The sequence below is a fragment of the Gorilla gorilla genome, chromosome 7 (genome assembly GCF_029281585.2).
Source record: "Gorilla gorilla gorilla isolate KB3781 chromosome 7, NHGRI_mGorGor1-v2.1_pri, whole genome shotgun sequence".
Classification (NCBI taxonomy): Eukaryota; Metazoa; Chordata; class Mammalia; order Primates; family Hominidae; genus Gorilla; species Gorilla gorilla.
In genome coordinates this window covers 79,082,763-79,098,847 of record NC_073231.2, presented here as the reverse complement: position 1 = coordinate 79,098,847, position 16,085 = coordinate 79,082,763, and the positions used below count along the sequence as shown (strand labels likewise).

General features: G+C 45.9%; 1 protein-coding gene across 1 annotated transcript; it reads right to left on the bottom strand.

The window, feature by feature from the left end:
- Positions 1 to 478: 478 nt before the first annotated feature.
- On the bottom strand, positions 479 to 4,770 carry DKK4 (dickkopf WNT signaling pathway inhibitor 4). The gene is made up of 4 exons (XM_004046956.4): positions 4,254 to 4,770; positions 3,001 to 3,151; positions 2,088 to 2,240; positions 479 to 1,688 (listed from the first exon to the last, which is right to left on the bottom strand). Exons 1-4 carry the CDS (start codon positions 4,362 to 4,364, stop codon positions 1,429 to 1,431), a joined length of 675 nt encoding a protein of 224 aa, XP_004047004.1. The 5' UTR covers positions 4,365 to 4,770; the 3' UTR covers positions 479 to 1,428.
- Between the last annotated feature and the right edge of the window lie 11,315 nt (positions 4,771 to 16,085).

Here is a 16,085-nt window from a genome sequence, read left to right as displayed (position 1 = left end):
ACAACCAGATCTTGTGTCAACTAACAGAACTCACTCATCACCAAGGGGATGGTGCTGAGCCATTCATGAGGAATCCGCCCCCATGGTCCAGTCACCTCCCACCAGGCCCCACCTCCAATACTGGAGGTCACATTTCAACCATGAAATACAGAGGGGATAAACGTCCAAACCATATCATTGAATCTTGTAATATAAACTTATAACCTGAATAGAAAAACAGGTGTATGATTTATCTCTTAAATCTGTAGCACTTGCTTGAAATCCACTAGAAAGAGCTCCCCTAAGCACAACCACTTCTATGCACAAAATACAGCCCTTTTAAACTTCAAACAAACAAAAATTTCACTTTTTTGCCGGAGTTCTCCTCTGGGCTTTTAAGCGCAAGTGGTCAAAATGTGTAAGTAAAAACACTCCTTGAAAGCCCTGCCTTTCAAATATTAAAATTATATAAATATATACAAAGTTATCACATGGTAAGTAAAGCTACTGAAGACGTGAAAATGCTTTATAACTTGCAAAGGACTATACAAACATAAGATATATTTTGAAACTTCTTTATTAACCAAATTATTTTGTAGTGAAATGCCATTTCCCTTCTAAGAAATGAATGGAAATAAACAATAGAGTTATTAAGGAAAAATATAGTATTTGCCGTGATAATTTTCCTGGTAAGATATAAGAATTAATTTACTTTTAACTTCAGATGCTATCATTTTTTACCCCCTAGGATACTGTCAGGCACCAGCCCTTCACCAGAAATTGTTTAAAGATTTATTTGGAGAGAGAGATGTGGCTTGGTTATAGTATATGTATTTCAAAACATCACACAGTACACTTTAAATATATACAATTTCAATTCTTCTTGTTGTTGTTGTTTTGAGACCGAGTCTCGTACTGTCACCCGGGCTGGAGTGCAATGGTGCGATCTTGGCTCATTGCAACCTCCGCCTCCCGGGTTCAAGCAATTCTCCTGCCTCAGCCTCCCGAGTAGCTGGGATTACAGACATCTGCCACCATGCCCAGCTAATTTTTTGTATTTTTTAGTAGAGACAGGGTTTTACTGTGTTGGCCAGTCTGGTCTCAAACTCTTGACCTCGTGATCCACCCACCTCGGCCTCCCAAAGTGCTGGGATTACAGGCGTGAGCCACCACGCCTGGCTTCAGTTCTTAAAGATTTGAATTAATTGAGTCCCTAGATTAGAAATAATTTTTTTGTTAACAGAGTCCCGTCAGTTTTCTGGAAAAACGGACAAAAGGCTAAAGCTAGTTTCATTCATCACAAGGTCGCCATCTCTTAGTTCTATAGTTTCAGGCTATTTCACTTGCTACAAGATTTGATTTTAAGAGAGATCTGTATGGAAGCATTTTAAAGTTAATGTCCAAGATTGAGCTCAAATGCAATGTGGATTCTTCTTTATTTTGAAATATTTATAGCTTTTCTATTTTTTGGCATACTCTTAATCGAGCATGCTGCTGATTGCTGGTCAATTGGCTTCGACACAGTAGTCCAGGGCCACAGTCGCAACGCTGGAAGATTTCTGGAGCTTGAGCAGTGTCTTTATGCCCTCTCCTGGAGCAGACCTGTCCCTCCAAAAGGACTGGCTTACAAATTTTCGTCCAAAAATGACGAGCACAGCAAAGTCCAGGGCCACAGTCAAAAGTTCTCAGACAACTTTCTCCCTCTTGTCCTGTAACAAGGTTAATGCGGGCTTTAGTGATAAATAAGGAAAGTGGCCTGCTGGGGGTTTGCTACTGGGATAAGGGAATGGGACCTATGACTGACAGCCACAAAGTAAAAACAGACACAGCACGCAGGTCTCACAGAGCTAGGTGTTATGCTAAAAGCAGTAATGCCATGGACTCCACCCCTACCCATCAGAATTGATCGTTGTTACTGGCTGCAGACTACCTTAGGCTACTCTCTATGTGACCCCCACAGCTTCTTACAGAAAGAGATAACAAACAGCACATGCTTCCTAAATGTTTCTGGGATGGAGAAGAATAAAATCAGTCTCACCCTATCCTTAAGAGGCTGGGAGGAGAAAATGCATTTCTGAAATAAAATATCCTGCGAATGCTGTTCTTACCCTTCCTGCCTTGTGATTTCTTAATACTTGGCTTCCTTTTGGGTTGGTTTTCCTGGACTGGGTGCCCAGTTGTTCCTTCTGCATGTGTGCCATCTTGCTCATCAAGCTGCCTTTCTAATATTGGGGTTGCATCTTCCATCGTAGTACAAACATCTGAGGGACAACCAGGTGTAACTAGAATTATTAACTTCAAGGGGGAGAACCACAGACACACTAATTATCCTACTGTTGCATAGTTTGGCAGCACCTCTGCCTTCAGTTTATATATAACTTTCTAGATTTCTGGAACATGTGCTAGATATTTACATGCTCGCATGTGGCAGAGAAAGTAGCTAAGTGGAAATTGGATTCCATTAAAGGTAGTTAATGGTATCCAAGTGGAAATGGAAGTATTTGAATGATTACAACTTGAGTCTTTCCTTTAAAATCATTATCTCCAAGTCATTGGCAAGAGCTGTTGCCAGGAAATAAATTATTTTGTCTCATTAAGAAAAGGCAGGCCGGGTCAGGTGGCTTACGCTTGTAATCCCAGCACTTTGGGAGGCCGAGGTAGGTGGATCACCTGAGGTCAGGAGTTCGAGACTAGCCTGACCAACCTATCTCTACTAAAAATACAAAAATTACCCGGGCATGGTGGTACATGCCTGTAGTCCCAGTTACTCCAGAGGCTGAGGCAGGAGAACCACCTGAACCCGGAGGCCGAGGCTGCAGTGAGCTGTGGACAACAAGGGCGAAAGTCCGCCTCAGAAAAAAAAAAAAAAAAAAAAGGAAAAGAAAAGGCAGCTGCATACATTTACTTCAAGCATGAATCTAGGAAGCACCATTAGAGAGTGCCTACCCTGGAATATTCTAGTCTATGGGGCTTAGACACTACCTTCGGTTTAAAAACCACTGTTGGCGTTATGTCACTCACCGTTCACACAGAGTGTCCCAGGGCAGCACATGGCATCTCGCTGGCACCTCCTCCGCAACCCACGACATGTAGCACAGAACGGCTTCTCATTGTGGGGCTGGAGGCAGAACTTTCTGGTATTGCAGTCCGTGTCAGACAGGCACTGTGAGCCCTGTGGAGGGAATCTGTTATCACAAGGCTAGGAAACCCGACACGATGGAAGATGACTTATTATTGAAGGCAGGAGGCGGAGGGAGCCAAAGGACAGTAGCGCTGTGACAAACCCTGGGCAGCATCTTACTCTCCAGTGGAAATGGTTTTCTCCCACAAAGGGAAGCTCACGTCACCCAGGGAGACCTAGGCGCTGCAAAGGCTATTTGAGTTTGAAAAATTGACTTAACTCAGAATTTAGTTTTCCTGTGCTCTTTGTGAAAATGGGAAAAAATGTTTTCCTATGTGTGTCTTAACAGGTGAGTATGAGATTTTCAATATATCTTAACTCTAGAAGCTGGCTACAGTTTCATTAAACATACTATTGATGTTTGTGGCATTCCTATTTGATTTTTTACTCTAGTGAATCACATTTAGCTTAGAGACCCTTCCCTAAGTGAACTGTCCTTTGATTTTCAATGATGCCTCATTGACATAGAGAAAGAGATACCGAAGATCAATTGTTCTCATACACAGTTGATGCTTCTACATAGACATACAACGTAGGTATAGCATATATGATATATGTAATAATATATAAGATATATAATAACATATACACATACATAAAGCGATTCCTAAAACAACCCTCTCTCTGAAGTTAGATGGTGACAAGGCAATGCATCATGGCCCTCTGTTTAAATTCTCATTCCCATGTTTGCTTGCTGGCTGTGTGAGCTTGGGTAAGCTCTTCAACATCTCTGAGTCTTATTTCCTCATCTGGAATTAGGGGATGTTTCACCTATCTCAAATTGTGAGGAAGAGTACATGAGGTATTACATGTAAAAGAGCTGGCACATAGTAGAGCTTCCAAAGTGTTCGTTTATTCCGTGATTTATAGACAAACGTATGGCCGAATGATGTGAAAAGCCACTGTGTTTATTTCATACATTCACACTAAGGCCACTGATCCTACCAGGATGCCCTCCCAAATCCGAAACCAATTCAATTTACCTGCTAGGTAAGACATTTCACACATGAATCAGAATGACTTACTAAAGCCTAAACAAAACACCCCAGCTGTCAGCAGTCCCGTACCTCGCCCCCCTCCCTAGCAGCCTTACCTTCCGGGCCCCATGCAGGTCAGCAGAGCTCCTGATGTTGTTGAAGTCCAGGACCAGAGCTCCCAGAGGAGAGCAGAGCCAGCTCAGCCCCAGCAGGACGGCCGCCACCATCCTTCAATCCCGGGGCTCCTGGAGGGTCCCAGCACTGTGCGTCACCAAAGCGAGGCTGCTCTCCACCCAGAGCAGAGCTTCCACTAAGCTGGCAGCTCAGCACATCGTCTGTTTGTCACTGCTTTTTCTGAAAGAGAAGTAAACCTTAGTCTGAGTAAGGTGCGTGAAATCGGCTGAGCAAAGTCTGACCAGCAGGTTCCTCCTGAAACTATTTATAACCAGATGTGCCTCCTCCTCACTCTGTTCCTTCCTCCTGCCCCACACAGGCTTCAACAAATCCCTTCAAATCTGTTTGATCAATAGTTCAAAACAAGGACTCAATAGAAGGAGAGAAGAGGCAGGGCCATGTGGCTTCTCCTCCAGGGGTTCAATCCCTCTTAATTATTGCATATCAAAGTTAGTTCAAAGGGCCACGGCAGAGCAGGATGTCTGTATCAAAGGCAAACTCTGATAATCACCTGCATTTCCTACCTTCAGTAATCCTTTGGGGGTAGGGAGGGAGTCTGCCCTAAGATCTGTTTTCACAGCTAATTGTGCTCAAAGAAAGGATGAATCATACTGGCCAATATGCTATAGAGGATGCCAAAAACTAATGAGGTACAAAATACACTGAGAAGCTGTAAACTGGGCTTCAGATAGTGAGGACAGATAGAAAAAGAGAAAACGCCCCCTGATTAGCTCTGGCATCCAGATGTCAAAATCCCAACAGCTTAAAAGTTGTGAACGTAACAGCACCTGTTCTGACTAAATGCCATTTGGGAAATTACTTTCCTTTAAATGAAAATTGAACTGTTTGAAGTTAGGGTTATTAGGAAAATAATGTAATTTATGAAAATCCCATTTTTCAATGGTGGGAACAATGATAGCGCATTTTACACAATTCAGTACGAAGCTTTGGGTCCATTTTATCAGCAACATATTTAATTTGTGTTGCATTATGTAAAACTCACTTAAGCAGAACAAGGATCCAAGTCTCTGGCTGATTTCAGATGAAATTTCATGTATTTCCAATTTTCCTAATATGAATTTTTTAAAACTTCTGCTTTATCCCTTTCCTGACTGATTTTTTTCCATTTGGACTATTAGTCAGGTAATTTAGACATGTGCTTATCACTGTCTTAAATACTTTAAGGGTAGAACAATCTAGATCTGGATCAAAAAATCATTTTTTCTCTTCATTGTTTCATTGCTCTTAGCATAGAGTCATCTAAAATGCATTTTTTCTATGCCATAAATGATAATCTTATTATTTACTACATTTTCCTGCAGAACAACCTAACATCAATTCATTGACATGAATCTCAGCATTCTGTGCATGGGAACATTCTCAATTTTGAGTAATGCAGTGCCATTCCGAAGGTGATGCAGGTGATTCGAGCCTTCCCACTACTTGGCCCTCGTCCTTGGGTTGGTATTGCTTGTCTACCTCTCGTACGGAAGTTACTTATTTTAATCCCTTAAACTGACATCAAACAACACCCTTTGATAGCATGATAACCCTGGTGACTAGGGGTGTTACAGAATTTATTTTGAAGTTGTACAATTATGACCAAGGATAAAGGAAAGAGCCTCAGGGTTCTGTCTCTGCTGGGTTTCTCTGCTTCCTGCTGCCTCACTGTAAGGGAATTTCAGGTTACCAAAGGCCCCTGGCAATATACACAGGCGAAAGAACTGACGGGAACTCCTGTAACACGGCACAAAGAGCCACTGCGCACTTAGAGCACTTGGCATGGAACAGAGCCTCGGATTACATGTTAGGAATAAAATTTGAAACTCCAATGGCCAGGCACAGTGGCTCACACCTGTAATCCCAGCACTTTGGGAGGCCAAGGTGGGAAGATCTCCTGAGCTCAGGAGTTCAAGACGAGCCTGGGCAACATATTGAGATCCTGTCTCCACACACACACACAAAAAAAGTAGGCCATGTGTGGTGGCTGATGCCTGTAATCTCACCACTTTGGGAGGCTGAGGTGGATGGATCACCTGAGGTCAGGAGTTCGAGACCAGCCTGGCCAATATGGTGAAACCCTGTCTCTACTAAAAATATAAAAACTAGTCGGGCGTGGTGGTGGTCACCTGTAATCCCAGCTACTCGGGAGGCTGAGGCAGGAGAATTGTTTGAACCTAGGAGACCGAGGTTGCAGTGAGCCAACACGGTGCCACTGCACTCCAGCCTCGGCAACACAGTGAGACTCCATCTCAAAAAAAAAAAAAAAAATTAGTCAGTCATAGTGGTGTTCACCTGTAGTTTCAGCAACTCAGGAAGCTGAGGTGGGAGAATCATTTAAGCCCAGGAGATTGAGGCTATATATATATAGAGAGAGAGAGAGAGAGAGAAAGATCCAGACAGAAAACTTGTATGTATGGATGACACAGCCTGGGTGACAGAGAGAGAGAGAGAGAGAGATCCAGATAGAAGACATGTACATATGGATGATTTCAATGTATTATGACAAGCACTAAAATAAAGGTATAAATGTAAGGGTGGAGGACTTATGAAGATATAAATACAGATGAAGGCATGATTTAGACTTTCTAGAGAAATAAAGGAATGTGTTTACAGATGAGGTAATATTTGAGCTGAATTTTGTCGGTTGCATAGGAGCTTCCTAGGTTGGGAAGTCGGAGATATCCTCACCTGGGCTCAGAGGGTGAGGTGTGTGCAAGAGGGAGGAGGTGCACTCAGGTGCTAGTGAGAGATTGTGTGGCTGCGGCAGATGATGGAAGGATGAGATGAAGCAAGATGCAGACCCTGATATGCTGTGCTAAGAAAATCAGATTCTATTCTCTGCACAATGTAAAGTCATTGGAGATATATCAGACTGAGAATGCCATGATCCGCTGCGTGCAGTGGCTCATGCTTGTACCCAGCACTTCGTGAGGAGGATAAAGCAAGAGGACCACTTGAGGCCAGGGAGCAGCCTGAACAACATACCAAGACCCTGTCTCCACAAAAAATAAAAAACCTGGGCATGCCAGTACTTGCCTGTAGTCTCTGTTACTTGGGAGGGTGAGGTGGGAGGATCACTTGAAGCCAGGAGTTCAAGAGCAGCCTGGGCAACATAACAAGAACCCATCTCTACGAAAAATACAAAAATTACCCTGGTGTGGTGGCACGTGTCTGCAGTCCTAGCTATTCAGGAGGCTGAGGTAAGAGGATTGCTTGAGCCTAGGAGGTCAAGGCTGCATGATCCTATCACTGCACTCAAGCCTGGGTGACAGAGCAAGACCCTGTCCTCCCACCAACAAGAAGGAAGGGAGGGAGGGAGGGAAAGAGAGAAAGAGAGGCAGAGAGAGAGAAAGAAAGGAAGGAAGGAAAAAAGAAAAAAAAGAAAGAAAAGAAAGAAGGGAAAGAAAGAAGAGAGAGAGGAAGGAAGGAAGGGAGGGAAGGAGAGAGGGAGGGAGGGGGAGAGAGAGAGAGAAAGGAAGAAAAGAAAAGAAAGAAGAGAGGAAGGAAGGAAGGGTGAAAGGAAGGAAGGAAGAAAAAATGAAAGGAAGACAAGCGGAAGGAAGGAGAGAGAAGGGAAGGAGAAAGAAAAAGAGGAAGAAAGAAAGAGGAAAGAAAGTGAGAGAAAGGAAGGAAGAAAGGAAGAAAAAGAAAGAAAAGAAAAGAAAGAAGGGAGGAAAAAAGGAAGGAAGGAGAGAGTGGAAGGAGAAAGAGAGAGAGAGAAAGAGGAAAAACGTGAGAGAAAGAAAGGAAGAAAGAAAGAAAGAAAAGGAAGGAAGGAAGGGAGGAAAAAATAAATGAAAAAAGGAAGGAAGGAGAGAGAAAGGAAGGAGAAAGAAGGAGAAAGAGAAAGAGAAAGAAAGTGAGAGAAAGAAAGAAAAAGAAGGAAAGAACGAACAAACGAAAGAAAGAGAGAAAGAAAAAGAAAGACACTGGTGTGATCTAATTTGCTTTCAGGGCACAATGCTGGTGGCAGTGTGGTGCTTAGGTTGCACTGGGAGAGAGGGGAGGCTGGGGGCCACTTAGGACTCAGTTGTCATTGCCCCGATGACAATGAAGAGGTCCAATTTGAGGCAGTGACACAGTGACAATTGGAACCAAGCAAAGGATGGGAGTCTGAAGTTCGAGCTGCATCACTGGATGTGGGAGTGGGGAGGGAGGGGAGGAGGAGCTGGGATGATCCTGCCTTCTCTGATTTGGTGCACTGGGTGGGTAGAGGTGGGCCTAGAGACAGAGAATTCAGGATGAAAATCAGGTTGGGGGAGCAAGATAAGAGGGTGCCTTGAGAAAAGCTGTCCGCACAATCAACTGTTTGCAGGATATCTACTGTGGAGATATAAGAGTAGCCATTGTGTCTTCCACGAACCAGGCTCTCCGTTTTGCCTCTGAGAGACAGAGAGGAGTGGGTGCAGGCACCAGATGCCAGAGGATCACCAACAGAGGGTGAACAACACTGAAGAGCGACCCTGTGCCTGTCTGTGTCTGTCCATCTCTGTCTCTGTCTCAGCACTGAGAGAATGTGGGCTTTGGGGCCGGGCCTGACTCTATTACCAGCTGGGCCTCCTCTCCCCTGTCTGCCCTGATCTGTGCATACGTCAGCCTGTCACAGCGCTTCTAAAACCCCACTGCAATCGCCTACTTCTTTGTCTCTACAACTAGACCATGAGCTCGAGCCAGGCGCGGTGGCTCACGCCTGTAATGCAAGCACTTTGGGAGGCCGAGGAAGGTGGATCACTTGAGATCAGGAGTTCGAGACCAACCTGGCCAACATGGTGAAACTCCGTCTCTACCAAAATACAAAAATTAGCTGGGCATGATGGCACACACCTGTAATCCCAGTTACTCGGGAGGCTGAGGCAGGAGAATTGCTTGAGCCCAGGAGGCAGAGGTCGCAGTGAGCCAAGACTACACTACTGCACTCCAGCCTGGGCGACAGAGCAAGACTCCATCTAAAAAACAAAAACAAAAACACGACAAAAAAACCTCTAAACAAATGCCTCTCATCCATTTTCCAGGCCAGAACTTTCCATCTTCCATAGACTTTAGTGCCTAGCATCTCCCATGGCCCTGCCTTAGCAGGCTGTCAATGGACATGTGTTCGATACAACTCATCAAAGAAAAACCTCCCTTAATCTGAGGCCTCATTTTGCAATAAGACTAGGGTTACGGTCTCTAAAAAGCCAGAGCAATTTTGGAGGAAAGTAGGTATGTGAAGTAGTTTTGGGAAAATGACATTCGGTATATTTTCAGATTTCCCAAGGCTGCTTGCCTGCTACTAATCAGCGCAGTGTCCCTCAGCGAGAATGCCAACAACTGAAATGAGATGCCCCCCTGTGGCAGTGTCTACTGCCAGGAGCCCGCATCTCCATGATCTGGGGACTAGAGATGATGGGGCAGTGGGGAGAGGATGCACGGTGAAGCAGGTGTGGAGAGGAAAACTTAAAAAATGTTTCTGCTTAAAGGGCATCCTCTCTGCTCTTAGGTCAGGCCACAAGCTTCACGGCACAGGCCACAGCAGCAATGACCTCGCAGAATTCACTCCACAAGGCCTCCTGAGCGGCACCCGGAGCCGTGGCTGTCTTTTGAAAAGCGGCACCACAAGACACTCCTTTAGCCACAGAACAAAGGAAGCCGTCGTGCGAAGTTCTGGCCAAGGTGCTGCCACACTGACGCCCCCTGGCAAGGATTATGGGTTAACTGAAAAATCTCAGGCTGATGCTTCAAGTTTTGCAGTGAGCACCTAGCCCATGGGAACACTAAAATCGAGTAATACTGACTAAGCTTAGAGGAAATGAAATTTCTCAAAAAGAAATTTCCAGAGGTCCCAGTTTCTGCACTGATTCCACTCTTTGGGTAAAAATTGCAGACTCGTGTTTGAGACCTGCCACCTGTGTCCTCCCTCGTGACAGCTGCTGTGGTTCATGTCAAAGGCTGGGTGTCAGAACCGATGATTTATACTCACTCGGGAATGGAAATTTTTATTTGTTATGCCTCCTGTGTCAAAACCAGTCTGATTTCCATAAATTTTGCTTTCCTTGAAACAAAATCAAAGTAACGGAAGCAAGCAGGTCCTTGGCAGAATCTCACAGGAAATGTTCCATCAAATAAAAGATGAGAAGGGGCATGTTGATGGGGCAGGCAGACAAACCACAGGATGTGATCACAGAGATGACAGAAATGTTGCCATTTGGTTCCCTGAGGTCAGAAGGTAAGGGCAGCCCTCCACAAGGCTGGGGAGTGAAGGGCAGCACCCAGGGACAGCACAGGGGGGACGCCAGGGTGGCTGGTGCCAGCCACTTTTGCAGATGGTATAGCCTCTGGCAGGTCATGTCACACTCAGCCTCAGTTCCTTCTGGTCTTGAGGGCCTTTTACACACCAGTGTTCTGGGAGATTGGGCTGGCATCTGCCATGGCCTCCAAGTTGCTCAGCTCCAGGAGGCACCTTTGGACCATGTTCCATGCACGTGGCCCACGCCTTTGGAGCTGTGCAATGTGCTGGTGCAGGGAACCTCCCTTTCCAGCAGCAACAGCCTTGGAGTTGTCCTGACTCCACATCAGGCATCTGGCTGGGAATAGCACCAGGGTCCCTGGACCCTCCTTCCTCAAAGATAGGCTCTGCCATTGTTTTGTTTTAAAATAAAATCAGGTTGGCCGGGCACGGTGGCTCACACCTGTAATCCCAGCACTTTGCGAGTCCGAGGCGGGCAGATCACTGGAGGTCAGGAGTTCGAGACCAGACTGGCCAACATGGCGAAACCCCATCTCTACTAAAAATACAAAAATTTGCCAGGCATGGTGGTGCGCGCCTGTAATCCCCGCTACTCAGGAGGGTGAGGCAGAAGAATCACTTGAACCTGGGAGGCAGAGGTTGCCGTGAGCCAAGATCATGCCACTGCACTCCAGCCTGGGGAACAGAGCAAGACTCTGTCTCAAAAAAGAAAAAAAAATCAAGTTGTGTCCATTTCTGCCTTCCTAGGTCCTAAGGGCCACACCCCCCGCACCCCCCTACCCTGTTCCTGGGCACTATCCCGCTTTCCTTTCTGTGTGCCACGCTGCGGCTGACATGTTCATGGGACACAAAACATGGTGGGGGAGGTCTGCCCTCTTTGGATCTGGGCCCTAAGATGCAGACCAAACTGGGTCTCATTCTTCAATTCTTTATTTTTAGGGACAGGGTCTCATTTTGTCACCTGGGCTGGAGTGCAGTGGTGCAAGCACAGCTCACTGTAGCCTCAAACTCCTGGGCTCAGCTCCCCGAGTAGCTGGGATTATAGGCGCATGCCACCGCAACAGCTAATTTTTGTATTTTTTGTAGAGATGGGGTCTTGCTATGTTGCCCAGGCTGGTCTTGAACTCTTGGGCTCAAGCGATCCTCCCACCTTGGCCTCCCAAAGTGCTAGGATTACAGTCATGAGCCACAGTGCCCAGCTACATCTGATTCTTTTGTTTAGATTTAAGTGGTGAATCCTGTTGCGTTAGGAAACCCAGTCTTTCTAGGTGTTGAGGTGTATCTGGTTCAGCGGGTGTGATCTTGGCCCCTCTGTCCCAGGCTCCTACCTTGAGTGTCGTCCAGGCCTTCCCAGGACTTTGGCCAAAGAAAGCCACCTGCAGCTGAAGCCTCTCTCTTGGGGGACCTTACCCAGCCAGGAGTTTCCCTCTGGGTGTCTCCATGTTAAAAATGAAGACACCGAGACTCGGAGGGACCACTAATCTGCCACAGGCCCACAACGAGGGGGCTGCAGACCTGGGATCTGAACACAAGAATTCTGGTTTCAAAGTTCATTCTTTCCTCTATGCCTGCTACACATGTCACTAACTGACGTCTATTTCCAAACACCAAGTTGATGAAAACAACATAAAATCACAAGGAACACTGCCTAGGCTATTTTCCAATTACGACTCTGGTTGTATGTCACCTCCTTCTTTCCCAAACTGTCTCTGATTAAATGGAAGCTAGAGCTTCACTAGGAAGTGACTGAGACTAAATGACTTGTAGGTGGTGTCATCAGGGCTGTAACATATCTGTGTGTGGTATGGTGACAACATTGGTTTCTCCATAAAACAACTTAGTAATTACTTGCTGCCCTTCTGACATTCAAATTAGACTTGTGGCCAGGCACTCTAATTCCAGCACTTTGGGAGGACAAGGCAGGAGGATTGCTTGAGCCCAGTAGTTTAAGACCAGTCTGGGCAACATAGTGAGACCCCATTTCTACAAAAAAATAGAAAAATTAGCCTGGTGTGGTGGTTCACACCTGTAGTCCCAGCTACTCGGGAGGCTGAGGTGGGAGGATCGCTTGAGCCTAGGAGGTTGAGGCTGCACTGAGCTGAGATGGCACTGCTGCACTCCAGCCTGGGCAACAGAGTGACACCCCGTCTCAAAAAAAGAGAAAAAAAAATCTAAAAACGATACACAAATTAGATTCTGACTTTGGTAGAAAGTCCTCAGACACAGCTCAGATCCTAATTCATAGCTGTGTTCATAACCTCATGAAGATCTTGGGTGAGGCTCTGCGGACACATGGGGAGTGGGAGGGGAGTTTGTCACCTTGGCCCCCCCATACCGCCCCTGCCCCCACAGGTCTGGCTTCTCTTTTACCTTGTCTCCTTGCTCCCCCTTGTGGCAAAGAGTGAGGTGCACATTCAGAAGGCCCAGCACAAAGTCCAGGCTCGTGATTCCAGGAGCATTTCCCAATTTCTGGTGGAAATTTCCCATGGAATAGCACTGTCCTTCTCATACATCTAGGTTCTTCCCCAACTTATGCAAGTGAGCCTCACTTTTTCAATTATAAAAGAAATACATTCCCAAATCTTAGAAATGTTGGAAAATACAGAAAAGTATGAGGAAGAAAATTAAAGTCAGATATCTAGAAATTTTGGTAAAATTTTCCCAATCTTTCTCTATGCAGTCATGTATACATATGTACATGCAGCATTTATTTAATATGCAATATAATTAATCTACTATCAGTTCCAAAATTAGCCATTACTAATGCCTACATCTGCTCATGTGCGCCTCTTCTTCCCACTCCCTCTGTCTGCCTCCCCGGATTGGAGGTATACACTGAGGTTGCTGTTTTCAGAGACGAAGTCTCACTGTGTTGCCCAGGCTGGAGTGCAGTGGCCATTCACAGGCAGGATCAGAGTGCACTACAGCCTGAAACTTCTGGGCTCAAGTGATCCTCCCGCCTCAGCCTCCCAAGTAGCTGGGGATATAGGTGTGCACCACTGCACCCAACTTGATGTTTATGTTTATTGCTCCCTTGCTTCTTAAAATTACAATACACACACACACACACACACAATTGGGATTACACTGTACATATACTTTTGTTCCCTCCTTTTTCTTTTTTCAATGAGCCTTTCTTCAAGATCATCAAATATTATCAGAACCCATGGCTATACCACAACCCAGAATATGGATGTATTATAGTTTATTTAATGTCCTCTAGATGTTGGCCATTTGGGTTCTTTTGGCTTTGCTTTGTTTTTGTTTTGAGATGGTGTCTCACTGTGTCACCCAGGCTGGAGTGCAGTGGCGCCATCTCGGCTCACTGTAGCCTCAATCTCCTGGTCTCAAGCGATCCTCCCAGCCCCTCCTGAGTAGCTGGGAACACAGACGTGCGCCACCAAGCTCAGCTAATTTTTTATTTTTTATAGAGATGGGGGTCTCGCTATATTTTTCAGGCTGATCTTGAACTCTTGGCCTTAAGCGATCTTCCTGCCTCAACTTCCTGAGGTGCTGGGATTACAGGCGTGAGCCACCATGCCAGGCCAGCCCTTTTTCTTTAAAGAAACGGAATTGAACTACACAGCTGGCTTCAGAATCATATCCTACACTCAGGGTAATTGAGCTATGAAGTCTTTACAGAAGAGCTGCTGTTCTCAGCTGTTTTTTCAATCTCTGAGAGTAAAACTATACTAACCTTCCAAGATTTTTCTCTGAACGAGGCCACAGGGGGTTACCTTGGCTCAGCGGGTGACCTGGGCTGGGAGCCTGCTCCCTTGGGGACAGCATCTCCCTGGGCCTCTGCACTCAGATGCTCTGGGTGTTTCCCTGGATGGCAGCTCTGAGCACTGTCATTGTGCCCTGGACACGAAAGACGCTTAGCAAACATCCCTCAAAGGAAGGCATTGAGAGTCCCTTCCCAGTTCTAAAATTCTGATTCTATTGATTTGACAGGAGAATGCCATGGGTATTGGTATCAGGATTCGGACTGAGAAAGCCCTTTCCACACTTCCCAAGAGTTTAGATCGCAGTGTGGGTGGGGAATGAGAATGTGAGAACGAGTGCATTATTTGGCTGTAGTTCTGAGGTAGTGAAGGCCAGTCTTTTTTTTTTTGAGATGGAGTTTCACTCTTGTTGCCCAGGCTGGAGTGCAATGGCACGATCTCTGCTCAATGCAATCACCACCTCCCGGGTTCAAGTTATTCTCCTGCCTCAGCCTCCTGAGTAGCTGGGATTACAGGTGCCCTCCACCATGCCCAGCTAATGTTTTTGTATTTTTAGTAGAGACAGGGTTTCACCATGTTGGCCAGGCTGGTCTCAAACTCCTGACCTTAGGTGATCCACCTGCTTCAGCCTCCCAAAGTGTTGGGATTACAGGTGTGAGCCACTGCGCCCAGCCAATGAAAGCCAGTCTTGATAAGGACATTAAGTGTGAATCTAGACCGAGCTAACTGGACAGGACTAGAGGGACAGGAAGCAAAGGATGGATCCTTCCTGCAGCAGCTGACTTCCTCCACGGTTTTCTCATCACCTTCTTGCTTCAGGTCTTTCTGGATTACCTGGGACTCGTGTTGTCAGGTTCTTTCAGAAGAAAGACCTTCAGATAACAGAATGTTGTGAAATTTCCATTAAAAAATTTTTTTTTAACAGATAAGGATCTTGGTCTGTCACTCAGGCTGTGGTACAGTGTATGATCATAGCTCATTGTAGCCTTGACCTCCCATCCCAGGCTCAAGCCATCCATCCTCCCACCTCTGCCTGCTCAGTAGTCAGGACTACAGGAGGCCACCATCACCCTCAGCTAATTAAAAATGTTTTTTTTAGAGACAGGGTCTCACTATGTTGCTCCGCCTACACTTGTACTCCTCGCCTCACAGGATAGTCTGAAGTTGTGGCTCTAATATTCACATGTATATGAATAAATGTGAGTTTTGCCTCTATAGCTTTTAAATTCCTTTCTTTTCTTTCTTTTTGTTTTGTTTTATTTGAGAGGGAGTTTCGCTCTGTTGCCCAGGCTAGAGTGAAGTGGGGCAATCTCAGCTCACTGCAACCTCTACCTCCCAGGTTCAAGCAATTCTCCTGCCTCAGTCTCCTGAGTAGCTGGTACTACAGGCATGTGCCACCACGCTCGGCTAATTTTTGTATTTTTAGTAGAGATGGGGTTTCACCATGTTGGCCAGGCTGGTCTCGAACTCCTTATCTCGGGTGATCCACCCGCCTGAGCCTCCCAAAGTGCTAGGATTATAGGTGCAAGGCACCGCACCTGGTCTAAACTCCTTTCTTTTCTTTTCTTCTTTTATTCAATTTAATTAATTAATTAATTAATTTTTGAGATGGAGTCTCACTCTGTCGCCAGGCTGGAGTGCAGTAGCATGATCTTGGCTCAGTGCGACCTCCGCCTCCCAGGTTCAAGTGATTCTCCTCCCTCAGCCTCCCGAGTAGCTGGGACTACAGGCGTGCACCACCATGCCCAGCTAATTTTTGTATTTTTAGTAGAGACGGGGTTTCACCATGTTGGCCAGGATGGTCTCGATCTCTTGGCCTT